Source organism: Camelus bactrianus, chromosome 11, assembly GCF_048773025.1.
Source record: "Camelus bactrianus isolate YW-2024 breed Bactrian camel chromosome 11, ASM4877302v1, whole genome shotgun sequence".
Lineage (NCBI taxonomy): Eukaryota > Metazoa > Chordata > Mammalia > Artiodactyla > Camelidae > Camelus > Camelus bactrianus.
This window is the reverse complement of record NC_133549.1, coordinates 45,902,289-45,921,448: the sequence shown is the minus strand read 5'-3', so window position 1 is coordinate 45,921,448 and position 19,160 is coordinate 45,902,289. Positions and strand designations below refer to the sequence as shown.

At 33.9% G+C, this 19,160-nt stretch overlaps 1 protein-coding gene and 1 non-coding gene across 5 annotated transcripts in view; both read left to right on the top strand.

Moving 5' to 3' along the window:
* TBC1D12 (TBC1 domain family member 12) overlaps window positions 1–19,160 on the top strand; it is a 74,495-nt gene that overhangs the window by 24,390 nt on the left and 30,945 nt on the right. For 2 of the 4 annotated variants that reach the window (XM_074373920.1, XM_074373921.1), the window contains exon 2: window positions 915–1,038. The exons of 1 other annotated variant lie outside the window; for it this stretch is intronic. In XM_074373920.1, coding sequence (XP_074230021.1) covers window positions 915–1,038 — 124 coding nt within the window. Of the gene's footprint in view, window positions 1–914; window positions 1,039–4,508; window positions 4,546–19,160 lie in introns of all 4 variants that reach the window. One more of the 4 variants, XM_074373922.1, reaches the window with a different exon arrangement.
* Window positions 7,220–7,382, top strand: LOC123613167 (small Cajal body-specific RNA 16). The gene has a single exon (XR_006720516.1).

Here is a 19,160-nt window from a genome sequence, read left to right as displayed (position 1 = left end):
TAAGAACAGATGTATTTATATGATACTTTAAGTGTAGACAAACCAAGTTATTTGGGACTTCAAATAATTTGTAACCGTAAGTGTATGTGCAAATTTAAAATTTTCTTAATGAGCATTTATATCACAGCTTATATGCAGGGCTGATATTCAGTTGGACTCATCAGTACCTTTCTCATTGGTCCATGGTGCCCTGGCTTTCTGTGCTGACGAATACGTATTTTGAATATCATTCCTACTTACATGTGCAATAGATACTTAATTTGGTTTTTAAGGACATGGAGATAATAAGTAAAATCCTTGATCCTTGTGCAGGTTTTCTTTGGATTTTCAGTGACAGATACTTTCTTCCTTGGTTACATATTGACTCTTGCAGTAAGCTTTTCTTGTACTGCATACCTGTCATAGGAAAAATAATTTACATGTACATATGTTATAGCAATGGATGCTCAGTAGATACCCTTTTATTATAAACAGTAACAAATTATTACTGGAAATAATTAAATAATATTTTCCCCAAAGATTGTATTACTTAATCTTTTGCCTGTTGTATACAGGTTCCCTTTAACTTTTTTGTTTTCAGATTATTGACTTTTATTGTCAAGTACATGTATAGTCAATTCTGGTATATTTTGTAGCTGATTCAAGGCAAATATTTATATTTAATTTATAGTTGTCATTTTTCTCCCAATTTATTTATCTCTCTAATATCTCTGTTGATGATTCTTCTAATATTTCTGTATAAGCCAAATAGTTTTAAATGAGTCTTGTTAGTCTAATAATAGTATAAGTAGTAGAAATAATTTTAATTTAAAAGAATTTCGTATTTATCTTGGGAATAATCATTCTTTAAAAAGTACTATTAAGTGGTTCCCTGGTAACCAGAAACACAATTCATGTAACTTTCTGTGTTTCAGAAACCTTTTTCCAAAAAGGACAAAGGAACTCAAATCAGTTGTACATAGTGCTCCTGGTTGGAAATTATTTGGTAAAGTCCCTCCCAGAGAGAATCTTCAGAAAACTTCCAAAATCATTCAGCAGGTAAGTACTAGTATAGCCATATGGTTTGTCTTAGCTTTCCAAAAAGCTTCTCCTAGATAATTAACCATATTCTACTCTCATTCATATTTTTATATATAACATTTTGGGATTACAGATATTTGTAGTAACCTTAATTTTTGTTTTAACACAACACATTTTCAGTTATCTTTTATGGTTGTGAAAATTCTTTACAATAATTGAACATTGATTTCCTTTCCTAGTTATTCCTAGGATAGGTTCTTTTTTTTTTCTTCGCCAGCCATTCTCACCACATACTTTGACTTCTAATTGAACATGGTAGCATTTGCCAATGGCACAGATTTTATGGATAACGATTCTTGTGAACTGATGAAATAGTATACAGTGAAAACTGAGTAGATTTTGGGATTGAACTCTTTCCTTTGTCACTTTTCTGGTTTTCTGTCTTTACCAAGGACTTTGTGAGATGGGTGGGCATATAGTCTGTTTCTAGTAGTTTATGAGCCAGTTCTTCTACTATCTGTATTAATATCCATATTCTTGAATTGTAAAGAATTTCAGATCTTATTTGACTCCTGAACTTATATTCCTCAGTGCTAGGAGATAAGTAAGGCTGGAAAGCAGTAAGACTGGATCAATTTGCAGCATTTTTAAGTTCAAAGAAGTTGTTTCTCAGAAGGAGATGTATAATAAATTTCCTGTTTCTCTCCTTTCCAGTTGTATGTAGTTTATCAGATTTAACACAACCAATATTTATAAAAATAATTACATTAAAGCTATAATCATTATTCAAATTGGAAAAAAAAATTCTTTAAGGATTTAAGTGTCTTTTAATTGCTTAAAAGAAAAACTGGTTTCCCAAGTAAATAAGAAAATACTTTTTAGATCTTTAAAAATACTTTTTAGATCTTTAAAAGCGTTTGTTATAGTTAATTTTATTTACAAGTAATTAAAATATTGACTAGTTTATATGCTGCTGGGACTTAAAGCTATAGTGCTGTGATTCCCAAGCTGTATGCCCAGGCACCCCATGTGCTCCAGCTAACACAGAGAGGGAACCGTGGCAAATTCAGTGTTACTCCACGTTTGTTGAATATGGTATAGTCTGTAAGCTTGAGGTAGTACATAATTTCAACATTAAATAGTAATATATTATTTTCTGTGGCATTGTATCTTTGTGAATCTGGTTTTTCTGAGTTTGCTGTGGTAAAAAGTAAGATACTGTGCGAAAATCATTGTGGAACAGGAAATGAGGTTGTGAATGAGGTGTCCAATGTGATTTCAAGGTTTGTGAAATTGTACAGTGCACTACAGGCATACTATATGCTCAATTAGTAATTAATTGTGGTTATTAAAGAATGAAATAAAACTGTTTTTTCCTTTCATGTATACTATTTTTTCAAGTTGCTACTAAGTGTTAGGACATAAATCTTTGTTAAACTGTTTGGCATAACTACTTATTAAACAGAATGATTAGTTATTTCTGTTGGTTTAGGGAGTGCCATAAAAAAATTACTGAGATACTGAGGTCACTGTAAATCAAGATAGTTTTGGAATCTTTGCTATCCGGACATCTTAAATTTTAACTTTTTTTTTGTAAAGTCTGAAAGTAACTTCTTTCATCTAGAGTTTTTCAGAAGACCAAGTTCGCCCTCTAGAGGTAAAAACAGGGGTCTTGCTATTGAAGGTTTGTATTCTTGACTTCATGGTGGTTTACCTTAAATATGCATGTGCATATACTTTTATATCTTTATGTAAACTAACATTCTGTGATATTTTATGACCATACATCTCTAAATAAATTACTAGCCGGATAATTATCTGTTTACTGATATGCCTATGCCTTTAATCTGCTGTTTTCATGTTGGAAAGCCAAGGCCTCACATTCTTTCTCCTTTATATGTATATAATGTATATATAGTTTGAAAATTTGATGAGTGGTCAGGAAAAGAACAACTCTTATTTCCATAGGGAAGAAGGAGTGGAGTTGAAATGCAGTTGGTATCCTCCAAAACCCTTTTCTGGCCTTTTATGGATGATGATTTCTCTTCGCTGCTTCTTTTAGTTTTTGAGCTTTCCAGTCGTATGTAGGTACGAGTGTGTACAATGGTGTCTTTTTCATGGTTCTGTTTGTTTTCTGGAGGGTGTGATGGATAGCAAAGTCATTGTTCTTCTGACCGTTCTCCACCCTCAAAATATATCTCTTTCACCATGTGATGGAATATGTTTCTGCCTCTCCCTTCCTGCTTTCTCCTTCCCTCCTGTGTATGTCCTCTACTCCCCACTTGTCTCACTTTGCTGTCCTCTTCCCTGCAATTGTCATTTTCAAAGTCGACAGCATTTTCTTTTGTTAGTAATAGTAAATTTACAGCTTTGCGTCTCTGTTCCCACTTGAAAACATTTTTTCACAGACCTGATTTATAAACTCTGTAAAACATTATGAATGTAAAACTGTATTCGAGATCCTTGATCATGTACTCCTTTTAAATATGTGTTACAATATGTGTTAAATATGTGTTTTGGAATCAGGAATCAAAAATGATCTTACCACTAAAGCCATGAAGAATGTTAGGACATGTCTGTCATGTTTTAGGGTACAGTCTTAAGCCATTCATGTTATAGAAAATTAAGGTAGACAGTAATCCCAGTGTAAAATTGCCTGAAAAAGTGAGGCAGTGATAAAAGTACTAAGGAAAGTTAGATTCCTTTGAGCTTTCTAAAGATGCCTCATTTGGTTATTGAGTGGCAAAACAGTAAGATTTGTTACAGTATTAGAGCAGTAGAAGTATTTTATAGGGTAATTATTTTTATAGCAAATATTCAGAAAGGAGTTGCTATACTCTTAAGGATAAGTATATGTTTTGGGGCTAGAATTTTTTTTTTTTTTTTTTTGGTGGAAAGACACCTGTAAGATTATAAAGTGAACGAGAGAGTAAGTAAGTTTTGATATACAAACTTTTTCCCCTAGTAATTGTTAATTACAGAAATAACACGATTATGTTCTCTATATAAAATATAAAACATTATAGGAATGTATGTCTCATTTCACTTTCCCTACATGTTTTTAGGCCTTTTAAAATTCAATTTTTGTGTGGAAAACATGATTATTTTCATGTGTGTATATTTTTACGTATATGGTGTTATGTATTTTTTTCAAGAACAAAATGTTACTATATATACATTTTGGGGGGACTTACTTAACTTTTCCATGTTTTGCACCTATAACTTTTTGAAGATTTATGAAATTCAAAAGTTGAAGATACTTGTAGATTAAATATTTTTTAAATTTTATTCTTGTAGTAAATTTTATTAAATGTCTAAATCAACTTTAGTGCTTTCCATGTTAATAGCAAACAAATATAAAAATCACTTTAGGTAACAGCAAAATCAGACTGACTCAAGCTTGGCATTTAATTTGACAATCAACTCCCAAATCACATGAATATTCATAATGTTATTTTATGAGGATTATCACATGTGTTCTCTTGCAGGTGTGAAATTCCTGCTTGTGGCCATTTGAACCAGTTGGTGAGCCATGTTAAAAATTGCATCTATTAATTATAAATAATATTTCAGTTATATGGTAGTTCAATTGACCTAAGTTTTTGTTTTTTCTAAATTAATAGGCTGAAGTTGGAATGCAGCTACATAGTTTGTTTCATGATTTCCAAACTGCAAGTGAGAATTATTTCAAATGAGCCATGTTATGTATAATTGTAACATGATTGCATATTAGTTGAGTATACTCTATTTATGTCAAACTGACAATCTTGCAGTAGAAAGTGATTTTTTTGCTTGGCAGTTTTTATATTGGCATCTTTAATGAGAAAAGAAGGTTGTGGTACTTAGATGATGTTTCATGTTTTTCATCACTCATGTCTTTTTCTGAGTGATGTTTTACTTCAGTGATTGAATCACCTTCACATAACTTTTGAAAGGCAAGGGAAAAAATGTTTTAAAACAGTGATTTCTTAATCTGAGCATTTCATACTGTCTAAAAGTAGAATAGGTCACTCTCCTCAATTAAGCCTTTGATTTTAAAATTTTTTGCTTTGGGAACAATAGCATTGTGGAAAGGACTAGAATACATACATGTCCTTTGTGAGCAGTTATGTTAAATATATAACATCTTGCAAGTGGTAGAGCTTAATTTTCTGGTTACTAACTTTGTTGGTGTGTGTAGCATTAGGACGCTTGAAAACAGCTTGTTGGTTTTAATTATGCTTAAATATAGATACGACAGGTGTAAAATTTGAGAACTGCAGTTAATTGTGGAGGGGCTGGATTACTTTCAGGATTCATTTTTGATAAGTCCTTAAAATTGTTATACACTTGCATGTTTTTTTCACTTTTATTTACCTAATGTATCCTCACCTTGAAAAGGTAGTTAATACCTTTCTAGCTGCATGTGTGTTCCTTATTTATAGTTAATAAGTTATATCTCTCCTATGTATAAATAAATAGATTTCATAAAAGTTAATTTTTGCGGTCTGAAGATTGAGAGAGGAATTTATAACAGCTCTGGGCCTGTGCTTCTGGGAGGGGGGAAAGTATGAACTTTAAGAGGGAAGGTTAAATTAGTTAAAACTAAATGAATAAAAATAATAAGTTCCCATAAAATGAACAGGACAGGATTTGGGGGAAATTTTTTTTATATTGTTAGAGACAGAGCCTTGGAAAGGAGTTTCAGTTTGAAAATACTTACTTGTTGTTTGATTCCATACATAAAGTTTGAATATCAGAGTTACAGTAGAAGTTGTATTCATTCTATCTTTATGTCAGATTTGTATGTTCTTAGGCTTCAGATTACACTAAACAAACAAGATTGTACTGATAACTTTGCCAAAATGAAGTTTGTTAAGGGACTTCTATATGCCAGAGGTGATGAAATGCTTTGCCTGAAGGTTTCAGTTAAGCTTGAATTCTGGAATGGGTTCTATTTCTTCTAATAAACAGATTCTGGAATAAACCAGTAAAGGCATCCTAATCAGCTAAACCCTCTCTACTCCAAGCATGATTAATTTCCCTGGCTCTTGGATCAAGTGGTATAAGAGTGCTTCTTTATCTTGAGCAGACATGGTCTTGAGGTGATAGAGATATCCACATGAGGAGTTTCTTCCATTTCTGAAACATCATTCTGGCTCTCTGTAAATTGTCCACAGAATACAGAAATAGGAGGATTTACTTACTGATGTGGGTTTAATAGTTAATCCCTTTAGGAGGAGTGTTCTCACTGTCCACTGAAACTCAAAAGTCACGGCAGTGTGTATATCAGGCTATTTTGACTTTGACATTGTCTTTTGAAGAGAAGCTCCTATTCTATTTCTTCTCCCTAGCCTATATTTTACTTTGAGAAGCTAATCAAAGACTCCTGCCTCCCTCCCTTTGAACCCATAGACTGATCTTGTCTCACATTTCGCTCCTAGTACACGCTCTTTCTGGTGAATCCCTTTAGATACAGAACCCAAGGCATCAGAATGTGGTGGAATACCATTCTGCCACTTACTCACTGTGTGACCTCATATTAGCAAGCTCTAAACCTTTTCTCTAGCAGACCTTGAAGGACAAAATTCTTTAATTGATCCTAGATTCCTAAGATGGTCTGACTTTCATTTTGATGAATATATAATGTATTCAACATTACAATAGACATGATTCAGGTTCTTGGAATATAGATAAATATAAGTCTGAGCCTTTCAGTTATTCTAGTATAACTGTGGACATGAGGGGGAAGGTTCATATATAGTTTTAATATAGTGTAGTAAGTGCTGTAGTAGAATTGTGAACAAAGTTTGAGAGTAGAGATGAAAGAGTGAATAATTTTCTGCACAGATGACAGGTGATTTGTGTTCTGAAGTGTGCTAGTAGAAGTTCACTAGATAGACAAGATGGGAAAGCCATTCCAGATAGAGGCAATTGAATGAGCAACAGGAATGCATAAGACTTGTTTATTGTTTAGCTTAGTATTAGGTCAGTATTTCAGGGAGGTAGGGTAGATAGTGAAGGTCATTAGCCACAAAGCTAGAAAGTTGAGTTTTAACCAAAATACTTCTATATAAGGCACTAAGACATCAAATCCATATATTAGAAAAATTCTGGAGGCATTATAGAAGTTATAAAAGAGTAGGTTTGCAAACAAGGACATTAAGATTAATTATGGTACTTTATGATTCTGATTCCCACAGTGGAATACCTAGGAAATGTGTTAAGAATACAGATTCCTCAGTGCAACCTTGTATCAGGCAGCCCAACCCTGACCTAAAGTAAATTCCCAGGAGACTTTTTCCCTGGGTTTTGAATTTGCAGTAACAGGTGTGAACATTCTAGCAGCCATTTGATGATCATGTATGATACTGCAAACAGGACCAAAAAAAAAAAAAAAAAAAACCAGATTTCTCAGCCCCATACTTTGAGTTCTTAATGTCAGTTATGTGATTTTCAATTCTTGTTGTTTGTAGTTGGTTCTTTTTCAAATCTACTATATCACTTTTACAGTTTACAGTTCCCTGCTGACATTTCAAGCTTGACCTTTATTTTCTTAAACATAGTAAGTATAGTTGTTTCATAGTCTGTGTCTGATAATTCCAATGGCTGGAAATTCTGTAGGTCTGTTTATGTTGAATACTGATTCTTCTAGTTTTTATCATCAGATGCTGTTTTATCTCTGTGTGTACCTGGTTACCTTTTGGGTGCTGGATGTGATATTTGAAACATCATATGTAGAAAACAATTTGAAGGCTAAGGTGACCATCCTTCAGAGATTTGAATTTATGTCTCTCAGGTCCCTGATGGCACTAGCTATCTAGTTTTTTCGTCCATCCAGATGAGATAAAGCTCAGATGCATTCTGTTTTGGCCATTTTTCTTATTAAATTGTAAAATTTTCAGATTGTTAAACTAACTTTGCATTCCTGGGATAAACTCCAGTTAGTCACAGTTATTATCCATTTTGTATGTTGTTGGATTCAATTTCCTTTACACACACACCTATATATATTTTAATGAATAAGCTATTTTTAGAGCAGTATTGAATTCACATCAAAATTGAGCAGAAATTACAGAGTTTCTGTATGTCCCTTCTCTCCCTACACATACAACCTCCCTTACTATTGACATCCTACACCACAGTGTGGTACATTTGTGTACTGTGTGGTAAACAGTGAACCTACATTGACACATCATTATCACCCAAAGACCACAGTTTACATTAGGGTTCACTCTTGTACATTCTATGGGTTATGACAAATGTATTATGACATGTATCCACAATTATAGTATTATGTAGAAGTTTCACTGCCCTGAAAATCTCTGCTCTGCCTATTCGTCCTCCCTATTCCCCTAACTCCTGGCAACCAGTTATCTTTTTGCTATCTCCATAGTTATGCCTTTTCCAGAATGTCATATAGTTGGAATTATACAGTAGTACAGTCTTTTCAGATTGACTTCTTTCACTTAGTAATAGCCATCCAAGTTTTCTTCATGTCTTTTCATGACATGAAATTTTTTTAAAATGCTGAATAATATTCCATTGTCAGAATGTGCCACAGTTCATTTATTCACTCACATCCTGAAGTACATCTGGGTTGCCTCCAAGTTTTATCAATAATAAATAAAGCTGCTGTAAACGTCTGTGTGCAAGTATTTTTGTGGATGTAAGTTTTCATTTCATTTGGATAAATACCAAAGAGCCCTGATTGCTGGATTGTATGGCATTTTAGTTTTGTAGAAACAGCCAAATTGTCTTCCAGGGTAGCTGTACCATTTTGCATTTCGACCAGTAATGAATGAGCATTCCTGTTGCTTCACGTCCTCACCAGTAGTGGGTGCTGTCAGCATTTTGGATTTTGACCATTCTAATAGGTGTGTAGTGGTATCTGATTGTTGTTTGAATTTGCAATTCTCAATTAACATATGAAGTAGAGCATTTTTAATGTTTACTTGATATCTGTATATCTTATTTAGTGAGGTTTCTTTTCTGATCTTTCGCCAAAAGAACTCAGTAGAGTTTTAGGAGATTTAGTATAGCAGTCCTTTATTCAGATATATATTTTGCAAACATTTCCTCCCAGTCTGTGTCTTGTCTTGTCTTCTCATTCTCTTGACAGTGTCTTTCACAGAGCATAGGCTTTTAATTTGAATGAAGTCCTGCTTCTCATTTATTTCTTTCATGGATTATGCCTTTGGTCTTATATCTAAATAAAGTCATCATCATACCAAAAGTAATCTAGGTTTCCTCTTATCTTCTAGTAGTTCTCTAGTTTTTTGTTTTACATTTAGGTCTATAATCCATTTTTAGTTAAAATTTTTGTGGAGAGTGTAAGGTCTACATTTAGATCCATTTTTTTTTTACACATGGATATCCGGTTATCCCACACCATTTGTTGAAAAGACTGTCTTTGCTCCATTTTATTACCTCTGCTCCTTTGTCCAAAGTTAGTTAACTGTGTTTGTATGGGTCTATTTCTGGGCTGTCCATTCTGTTCCATTGATCTATTTGTCTAGTCTTCTGTCATTACTGCACTGCTTGATTACTGTAGCTTTATAGTAGATCTTGAAGTCAGGTAGTATCAGTCCTCAACTTTCTTCTTCAATATTGTGTTTGCTATTCAGGGTCTTTTGCCTCTACATATAAACTTTAGAATCACTTTGTCAGTGTCCCCAAAGTAACTTGTTGCGATTTTTATTGGGATTGTGTTAAATCTATAGATCAAGTTTGGAAGAACTGATATCTTGACAGTATCTCTTGATCTTACTATTCATGAAATTGGATTATCTCTTCATTTATTTAGTCATTCTTTGGTATCATCAGAGTTTTGTAATTTTCTTCATGTAGATATTGTACATATTTTGTTAGATTTATACCTAATTATTTCATTTTTGTATGCTAATGGAAATATTAATGTGTTTTGATTTCAAATTCCTTTTATTCATAGCTGGTATATAAGAAAGTGATTGACTTTCCTTATATCCTGCAACCTTGCTGTAATCGCTTACTACTTCCAGGAATTTTTTTGACCGTTCTTTTGGATTTTCTACATAGGCAGTCATGGCATGTGCAAACAAAAACAGTTTTTGTTCCTCCTTTTCCAATCAGTGACATTATCTAAGCCATGGTTTCCCAACCTCAGTGCTGCTGACATTGTAGGCCTTGTAATTTTTGTTCTTGGGGCCTTTCCTGTGCAATGTAAGATTAGCAGCATCCTTGGCCTTTGCCCAGTAGATGTCAGTAGCATCCCCTCACAGTTGTGGTGACCAAAAATGTCTCTAGATGTTGCCAAACATTCTTCGGGGCCAAAATCGACCCCCATTGAGAATTTCTAACATATAAACTGAGTGTGGAGTGTTTTTGTTTCTGAATAGGTTTTTAATTATGAATTTAATATTTTAATTGATGTATTTTTTCTTGAGTCAGTTTGGGCAACTTACATCTTCAAGAGATTTTTAGATTTCACCTATGTTGTAGGATTTATTGGAATAACGTTGTTAATAATGTTTATTTTAATGTCTACTGGTTATGTGATATGGATAGAGATTATCTCTCATATATTCCTAATTTTAGTCATTTGTGTCTTCTTCTTGGTCAGTTTTACCAGAATATATCAGTTTTACTGATCTTTAAAAATAAACACTTTTTGTTTCATTGATTTTAACCTCTTTCGCTTTTTCTGTCTCAGTTATTTTTGCTCTTTATTATTTACTTTCCTCTTGCTTTGAATTCGTTTTTTTTTCTAGTTTTCTTAAGGTGGATCATTAATTTTAGATCTTTATCTTTTTAATATGTGTATTAAACTATACATTTCTAACTATGCTGTAGCTGTGTTTCACAAGTTTCAGTATTTTTATTTTCACTTGATTAAAAATATTTTCTGTTATTTCTTTTACTCATGATTGTTCAGAAATGTGTGTGTGTGTTTTTTTTTTTTTAGACTGTCTTGGATTTTCAAGTTTTACAATTATAGTAACTAAAATGTAGATAATTTTATCTCTTAACACCTCTAATTCCCTTCTTCTTTGTTTGGTTTGTCTAGTATCTCAAAAATAATATTAAATAGTAGCAATGATAGTCAATATTTACCAAATACTTACATGCACCTATTGAGTACTTTAGACCTATCAAGCTATTAACACCTCACAGCAAGCAGCCTTAAGATTTAAGTATTATCATATCTCCATTTACAGAGAGGGAAACTCAGCAGAGAAATAGTAAGTAAATTGCCCACAGTCATGTAGGTTCTAGGTGGCAAGGTTGGGATTTGAACCCTGGTAATTGAATGCAAAATTCCACAAACTTTACCATTTGCTTCAGTGTGAGTGATTAAATAACCTTTGTTTGTTTCTGACTCTGATGGAAATATTTCTGGTGGTTCCCCGTTAAGTATAATGATGGTTTTTGGGTTAAGATAGATCTACTTAATCATGTTAAGGATTGAGTTTTTATGAAGAATAGATGTACATTTTTTTTTTTCAAATTTGAACCCATTTAATTTATTTTCTTTAACGTTAATTTTTTTTATTGAGTAATAGTCATTTTACAATTTTGTGTCAAATTCCAGGGTAGAGCACAATTTTTCAGTTATATATGAACATACTTATATTCATTGTCACATTTTTTTTTCACTGTGAGCTACCACAAAATCTTGTGTATATTTCCCTGTGCTATACAATATAATCTTGTTTATCTATTCTACATTTTAAAATCCCAGTCTGTCCCTTCCCACCCCCCTACCCCTTGGCAACCACAAGTTTATATTCTATGTCTGTGAGTCTGTTTCTGTTTTGTATTTATGTTTTGTTTTTTTTTTTTGATTCCACATATGAGCGATCTCATATGGTATTTTTCTTTTTCTTTCTGGCTTACTTCACTTAGAATGACATTCTCCAGGCACATCCATGTTGCTGCAAATGGCATTATGTTGTCAGGTTTTGTGGCTAAATAGTATTCCATTGTATAAATATACCACATCTTCTTTATCCAGTCATCTGTTGATGGACATTTAGGCTGTTTCCATGTCTTGGCTATTATAAATAGTGCTGCTATGAACATTGGGGTGCAGGTGTCTTTCTGAAGTAGGGTTCCTTCTGAATATATGCCCAGGAGCAGGATTCCTGGGTCATATGGTAAGTCTATTCCTAGTCTTTTGAGGAATTTCCATACTGTTTTCCACAGTGGCTTTCCTTGCTTCCCTCTCCCACTCTTAATGATTTAGATGTCTTCTTTTACAATTTTATGTTTATTCTACTTGTAATTCATGGTAGCTATCACCTTTCCAGTTATGAGTTTCTCATTTTTGTAGCATCCTCCTTTTCTATTTAGAGTAGACCTGTCAATATTTCTTTTAGCATGGGTTTAGTGTTGCTAAACTCTTTTAGTTTTTGCTTGTCTGTGAGAAATGTGTTGTTTTAATTTTCAAATATTTCAGAACTTTTCCAGGTATGTTTCTGTAAATAATTTCTAATTCAGTTCCATTATGCTCATAATATATATTATGCAGTTTCATTCTTTTTCAGCCATCCTGCTGATGTTGGGTTAGTGTTTTATAAATGTCAGTTAGGTCATGTTAGGTGATAATGTTGTTCAAGTCTTGTATAATTTTGCTGATTTTCTGTTTGTTCTGTGAATTACTAAGAGAGGAGTAATAAAATGTATACCATAATCTACTTGGCTGTTTCTCCTTTTGTTTTTTTCTTCTTCTTTTCTTTTGAATCTTTGTTTTGATGTCTTCTTGATGAATTGACTTCTTTACCATTAATGTAATGTCCCTTTTGGTCTAGTAATGGTTCTTACTATGAAGTTTTTCTCTGACTTTAATTTAGTCACTGCAGCTTGCTTTCAGTTAGTGTTTGTGTGATATTTATTCTTCTATCCTTTTACTTTTTATCCATCTTCATATTTAATGTGGGTTTTTTTGTATATAGCATATATTTGGGTCTTTGTATGCAGTCTGATACCCTCTTTTTTAAATGGCATGTCATTTAATGTATTTATTGATATGACTTGGTTTGAATTTACCATATTGGTGCTACTTTTCAAGTTGTCCCATCTGGTATTTTTTTCTTTTTCTCATTTACTGCCTTCTTTTGGATTAAATGAGTATTTTTAGTATTCTACTTTATTTCCACTATTGGCTTATTAGATATACCTTTGTTTTAGTTTTCCGGTGATTACTCTTGGGCAAAAGTTTCCGAATGTTTTATTTACACAGCTCCTTTTGATTCTTAGGTATGAAAAATTCTAAAGAGTTTTTGTTTATGGGCTTGTTTATTAATTATTACTATACCCAGAATTAAAACTGAAATGTTAAAATATTGTTAATTCAATTAAAATAGCAATAATAAAAAAGCAGTAATAAAGTTATGTGTTAACATAAATAACATGTTTATTTTAACTCTATTGAAAAAACTATTAAAAAAAACAAACTGATGGGAATTGTGATGTTGTTTTACATTTTTGCAAATCTCTTTAATGTCTGGCTTAAAAAAAAAAGAAGGTTGGATTACCTCTACTCCTGCATTCAATTTCTTGCTTATATGTTGTTTTAGTTTAAGTATGTGAAGAAACCCTGGCCTTACACTGTTGTGTAGATAGTAAAAGGAAGAGCATTTTAATAACCTTTTCAGATAATTGAGTCTATTCTTCTTTGATACCATTCCAAAACTCATCAAGTCGTAGTTTCTTAAAGGTAAGTTATATTGTGGAATTTGAAGTCATACAACTCTGTCATATTAAAATTCGTTAGTCTCCCTTGCACTTCGATTTTATTCTTCAACTCTGTTTGGGTATTCTTTATATTTTCCAACTCTTTGCTAAAAACTTTGCTCTGTGCATCTTTACTCCTCTTGAGTTCTCTGAACATCTTCACCATCATTACTTTAAACTCTTTCTCAGATAATTTGCCTATCTCCTCATCACTTATTTCTTCTTCTGGGATTTCATCTTATGCCTTGGCCTGGGAGACGTTCCTCTGCCACCTCGTATTGCTTATCTTTCTATTTTTATTTTTAAGTAAGTTAGTTACGTTTCTCGACCTTGGAGAGGTGACCCTCTGTGGGAGATGTCCTATGCATCCCAGCAGTACACTCCTCTCTTGTCACCCAAGGGTCATGGTCCAGCCAGTCCCAGTGTAGAGTCTGGCCTGTCTGGATTCCTTCCACAGGCTTTGGGATTGTTGTTTTCTTATTTCTGGTATCTGCCTCTGATGGATGAGGCTGGACTAGAGGCTTATGCAGGGTTCCTGGCAGGAGGAGCCAGTGCTTGCCCACTGCTGGGTGAAGCTTGGTCCTGCACTTCTCGTGGGTAGGGCCATATCTAGAGGCTTTTGTGGCTTAGGAATTTTGCTGATTACCGGGGGCTGTGTTCCCACACTGTATGTTTGGCCTGAGGCTTCTGTGCAGGCTGTTGGATGGGGCTAGGTCTTGGTGCTGATGATCCAATCAAGATATCAGCCTCCTGGAAAGCTCATGTAGATTAACACTCCTGGAATGTCTGCCATCAGCTTTTATGTCCCGTGTTCCCTACGTCCCCAGGAGAACCTCCAAAACCAGCAGGCAGGCCTGGCCCAGGTTCCTATGAAATCACTGCCTCTGTCCTTTGACCTGGTGCACGTGAGTTTCTGTGTACACTTCCCAAGCGAATGAAGTCTCCGTTTCCCCCAGTCCCAAAGGGGCTCCCAGAGCCAAGCCCCACTGGCTTTCAAAGCCAGATATCCTGGGGTCTCCTTCTACTCCCAGTGCTGGGAAGCCTGACGTGGGGCACAGAACTCTCATGCCTATGGGAGGGCCTCTGGGACTTAACTATTCTTTAGCTTGTGGGTTGCCCACCCAGGGGGTATGTGGCCCAATTATATCATGAGCACACCCCTCCTACCGTCCTGCTGTGGTTCCCTCTTCATGTTTCCAGTTGCAGAAGATCCTTCTTGCTGGGTTCCAGTCTTTTTTCCGATGGTTGTTTAGCATTCAGTTGTGGTTTTGTTGTTTTCGCAATGAGAGTTGAGCTCATTTTCCTACCACTCTGCCATCTTGACTGAAATCCCCTCCCTTGCACTTTTGAATAGATGTTTTTACCCATATGTGATTTGTAATATCATGTATTGGAAAATATTGGTTCATCAAATTATGCAGATAACCCAAATGTAACATTTCATTATTTAGTATCAGAACATTACAGTAATATCGCCATTGATCGCATCTGAAAATTTTAAGTACTAGAAACTGTGAAACATATGTTGAAGCTTTGCAATCTTTGCAGAATTTTAATTTTCACTTGAATAATTGACTCTGATTATTGGCAACAGTTACTTTCAGTTACTTTCCTTGAAATCATTGGATCAATTCATCTTTTTTGTTTGTTTTAATGAACTTTTTATTTTGGAATAATTTTAGATATACAGAAAGGTTGAAAAGAAAATATAGAGAGTTCCTGTATACTCCTCACTTAGTTTTCCCTAATGTTAACTTTTTACATTACCTTGAACATTTGTCAAAACTAAGAAGCCAACATTTAAAACTCCAGATTTCATTTGGATTTCACCAGTTTTTCTGCTAATGTCCTTTTTCTGTTTCAGGATTTAGTCCAGGATACCACACTGTATTTCATTATCATGTTTCTTTGTCTCTATGCCCCTTAATAGTTTCTTAATCTTTCCTTGGTTTTATGACTGTGACACTTTTGGGGAATACTGGTCAGATATTTTCCAAAATGTCTTTTAAAAGAAGAACTATTATTTATTTTCTTCCCTCAGTATTTCTGACAGTGACTATGTCAGGTTTTTTTTCCACTTTGACCAATTCTTCAACACCAGATGGATGTCCTACAAATTGATTTAATTCTGACGTTGTTATCCTGTACTTACCATCACATCCCACAAGTTAAGGCCTTAGTCCTACAAGACTGCCTCCCACTTCAGATGCCAGTCACAAATCCAGGCTTCTAGTACTTCTAACCAATAGCAGTATATTGGAGATGCCTGTGACACCCTTCTTGGGTTTGTTAATTTGCTAGAACCACTCACAGAGCTCACGAAAATAGATGGCTCACTAGATTACCAGTTTATTATAAAAAGGGGACAACTCGTAAACAGCCAGATGAAAGAGATACACAGGGCAAGGTTTATGAGAAAGGACATGGAACTTCCACGCACGCTCTGGGTACGTCACCCTTCTAGTACTATGGTGTGTTCACCAACCCAGAAGCACTCTGAACCCCTTCAGTTAGGATTTTTAATGGAGGCTTTACTATAGTGGCACACTTGATTAAATCATTGGGTTTTAGTGATTAGCTCAACCTCCAAAACTCCTCCAGAAGTCAGGGGGTAAAGCTGAAATTTCTAACCCTGTAATTATATGATTAGTACCTTTGGCAACTAGCCCCTATCCTGAGAATATCCAGGGACATTCAGCCACTAGTCATCTCATTAGCATACAAAAAGACACATTAGAGATATCAAGGGTTTCAAAGCCTATGTGCCAGGAAATGGGCAGAGACCAAATATGTATTTCTTATTATGTTGCATCCTCAGTTTGGGTGTGTCTGATGATTTCCACAGGACTTGACTGAGTTTTGTTTTTTGGGGAGGAATACCACAGAGATGAAGTGCTCACTTTGTCTGAATTTGAGAAAATGTCTGCCAGATATATTCACATCTGAATTACAATATAGTTTGCAATCAGTTTTTCTTTTAAGTAAAAATAGTGTTCATGATAAAAGGGGTTTGACCAGTTCACCATTCATATAATTGCACATGTGCTTTTCCTCTAGACACCACTGTACTTTGGTGTGTAGCACAAGTTCCTTAGGTATACTTCTCCTTTAATCACATAGAATATTTAAGAGATGTTTACTCATAGGTCAAGATTTAATGTAATTAATACATTTTACTGTTTTATCATGGACAATCTTAAGAGGAATTGGCTAGCACCCTCCCCCCCCCTTTTTTTTAAATTGTGAGTGCATGTCATGAAGAATAAATACAGTGATTAGTAATACTGTTTGGTGCCATTGTCTTGATTTATGCTGGGGCATCAATAGTTTTATTCAGAATTGCTTTAGCAAAATTAATGCCATTGTCAACACATTGACAAACTGTTAGCACCATTAGGAATATAGTTTTGACTCTACAGACCTCATGAAAGCATCTCTGGGACACTGTTGAGAACTGCTGCAGTAGGACTTACGGTATTTATCTTGATCACAGTCTATCTTCAAATAATGTTATACCACTTTGAACACAATGTAATAACCTTACAACAGTATATATACTGCCATTCTCTCCCTTCTGATTTTGTGCTGTAAACCCCTCAGTATGCTGATATTATTTTTGCTTTAAGCAGTCAAATATACTTTAAAAAATGGCTTTCATGTGTTTATCTTTTATTTGTCTTTTCTAAAATATCTTTCTGTATTTACTACTTCTGTTGCTTTTTATTTCTTTGTGTAGATTTATGTTTCCATAAGATATAGTCTTTCTGCCTAAAAATTTTCCTTTAAATCTCTTTCTTAAAAAATATAAGTATAAAATTTTGATCTCTACAACCTAGTCTCTTACTATATTGTTTTTGAAGGTAATGTTTAAAAGACCCTTTATGATAGTTTGCAATTGAATGGTTCTACCTCCTGGAATCCTTGCTTATTTGTATTCCTTGCTTATTTTCTTCCTCTCCTACTCCAATTAAACAAAACAGCAGAAAAACCCACTAATCAAAAATAACCTTTCAGTCAGAGAAAGTCAAATATTGTATGATATACTTATATGTGGAATCTAAAAAATAATATAAATGAATGTATTTGCAAAACAGAAACAGACTCACAGATACAGAAAACAAACTTGTGGTTACCAAAGTGGGGAGAGGGAAGAGAGGAGGGGAAAATTGAGGGTATTGGATTAACAGATACAAATTACTGTATATAAAATAGATAAGCAATGAGGATATACTGTATAGCACGAGAATTATACCCATTATCTTGTAATAACCTAAAGTGGAGTGTAATCTGCAAAAATATTGAATCACTATGCAGTACATCTGAAACTAACACAATATTGTTTATCAACTATACTTCAGTAAAAATTATAAAAACCTTTCAAACTAGCATTGACTGGGAGAATCTCAGGATAATGCACCTTCTCCAAATAATGCTTTGCTGTTGAAATCAATAGAGAGAAAGCACCCATACTATTAGAGATGTTGTTAAACAAATGTGATCCCTCTTTTCTAACAGATTATTTTGAGGAAAAACATCATTTTCATTTATGTGAATCCAGTATTTTTTTGCCTTGGAATTAGAAGTCATTGTTTCTACTTTATGCTCATGGAGATAACAGCATCTTTTGATCAGGCTTAAAATTAATTGCCTGTTTGACTCAAATTTTCTTACAGTAGCTAGAATAAATTATCCTACAGTTATTTGCCAGCTTACCCCTAGCAGTGGTTTCATCTACTGTTCTAATTACCTCAGTGAAAGTAAACATATGTCATAGGACAATATTTTGAGTGGAAAATGAAGAATAAATTAAAGAAACAGGCTTTATTACAACACCTCATAGAAATACATTCCCATGTTAAAAGAAAAACTGATTGCCTCTTGTCTTAACACTTGGTAAGTAGCTCCCAACCAGTCATAAGTCAGGTAAAACTGACCTTTGTTGTCAGGAAATGAGGCAGATTGGTACAGTATTTTCAAACAGTGAATGTATTATAGCTAGTTATTTACTGTTTTCCTTGGACTATGATATTTCCAGTTGCTTTTTACTATTGTAAAGTTTTTTTTTAATAAGAAAATTATCATTATTTTGCTCATTGTTAAATTTCTATAGAATAAATATATGGGTTTTTTATGACATGATACACAGATTTAAAGTGAAAATGACTTCAGGAATTCTACTCATGAGATACTTTTTGTTTGTATTTTTAAATGAAGGCTTATGTATATCAACTACTTATCAATAATTTGAGCGCTGTTATCTCTCTCTACTGCCTTCTGCTTGAGTTATTTAAGAGTCATCTGATTTTCCTCAGCTACAGGGATACACCTTGATTAACTTTAACTCATAGATAAAGCATATTTCTCAGGTCTTTTTTTTTTTTTTTGATGTGAAGTCTTTTTATCAAAGTATAGTCAGTTTACAGTGTGTCAATTTCTGATTTACAGCA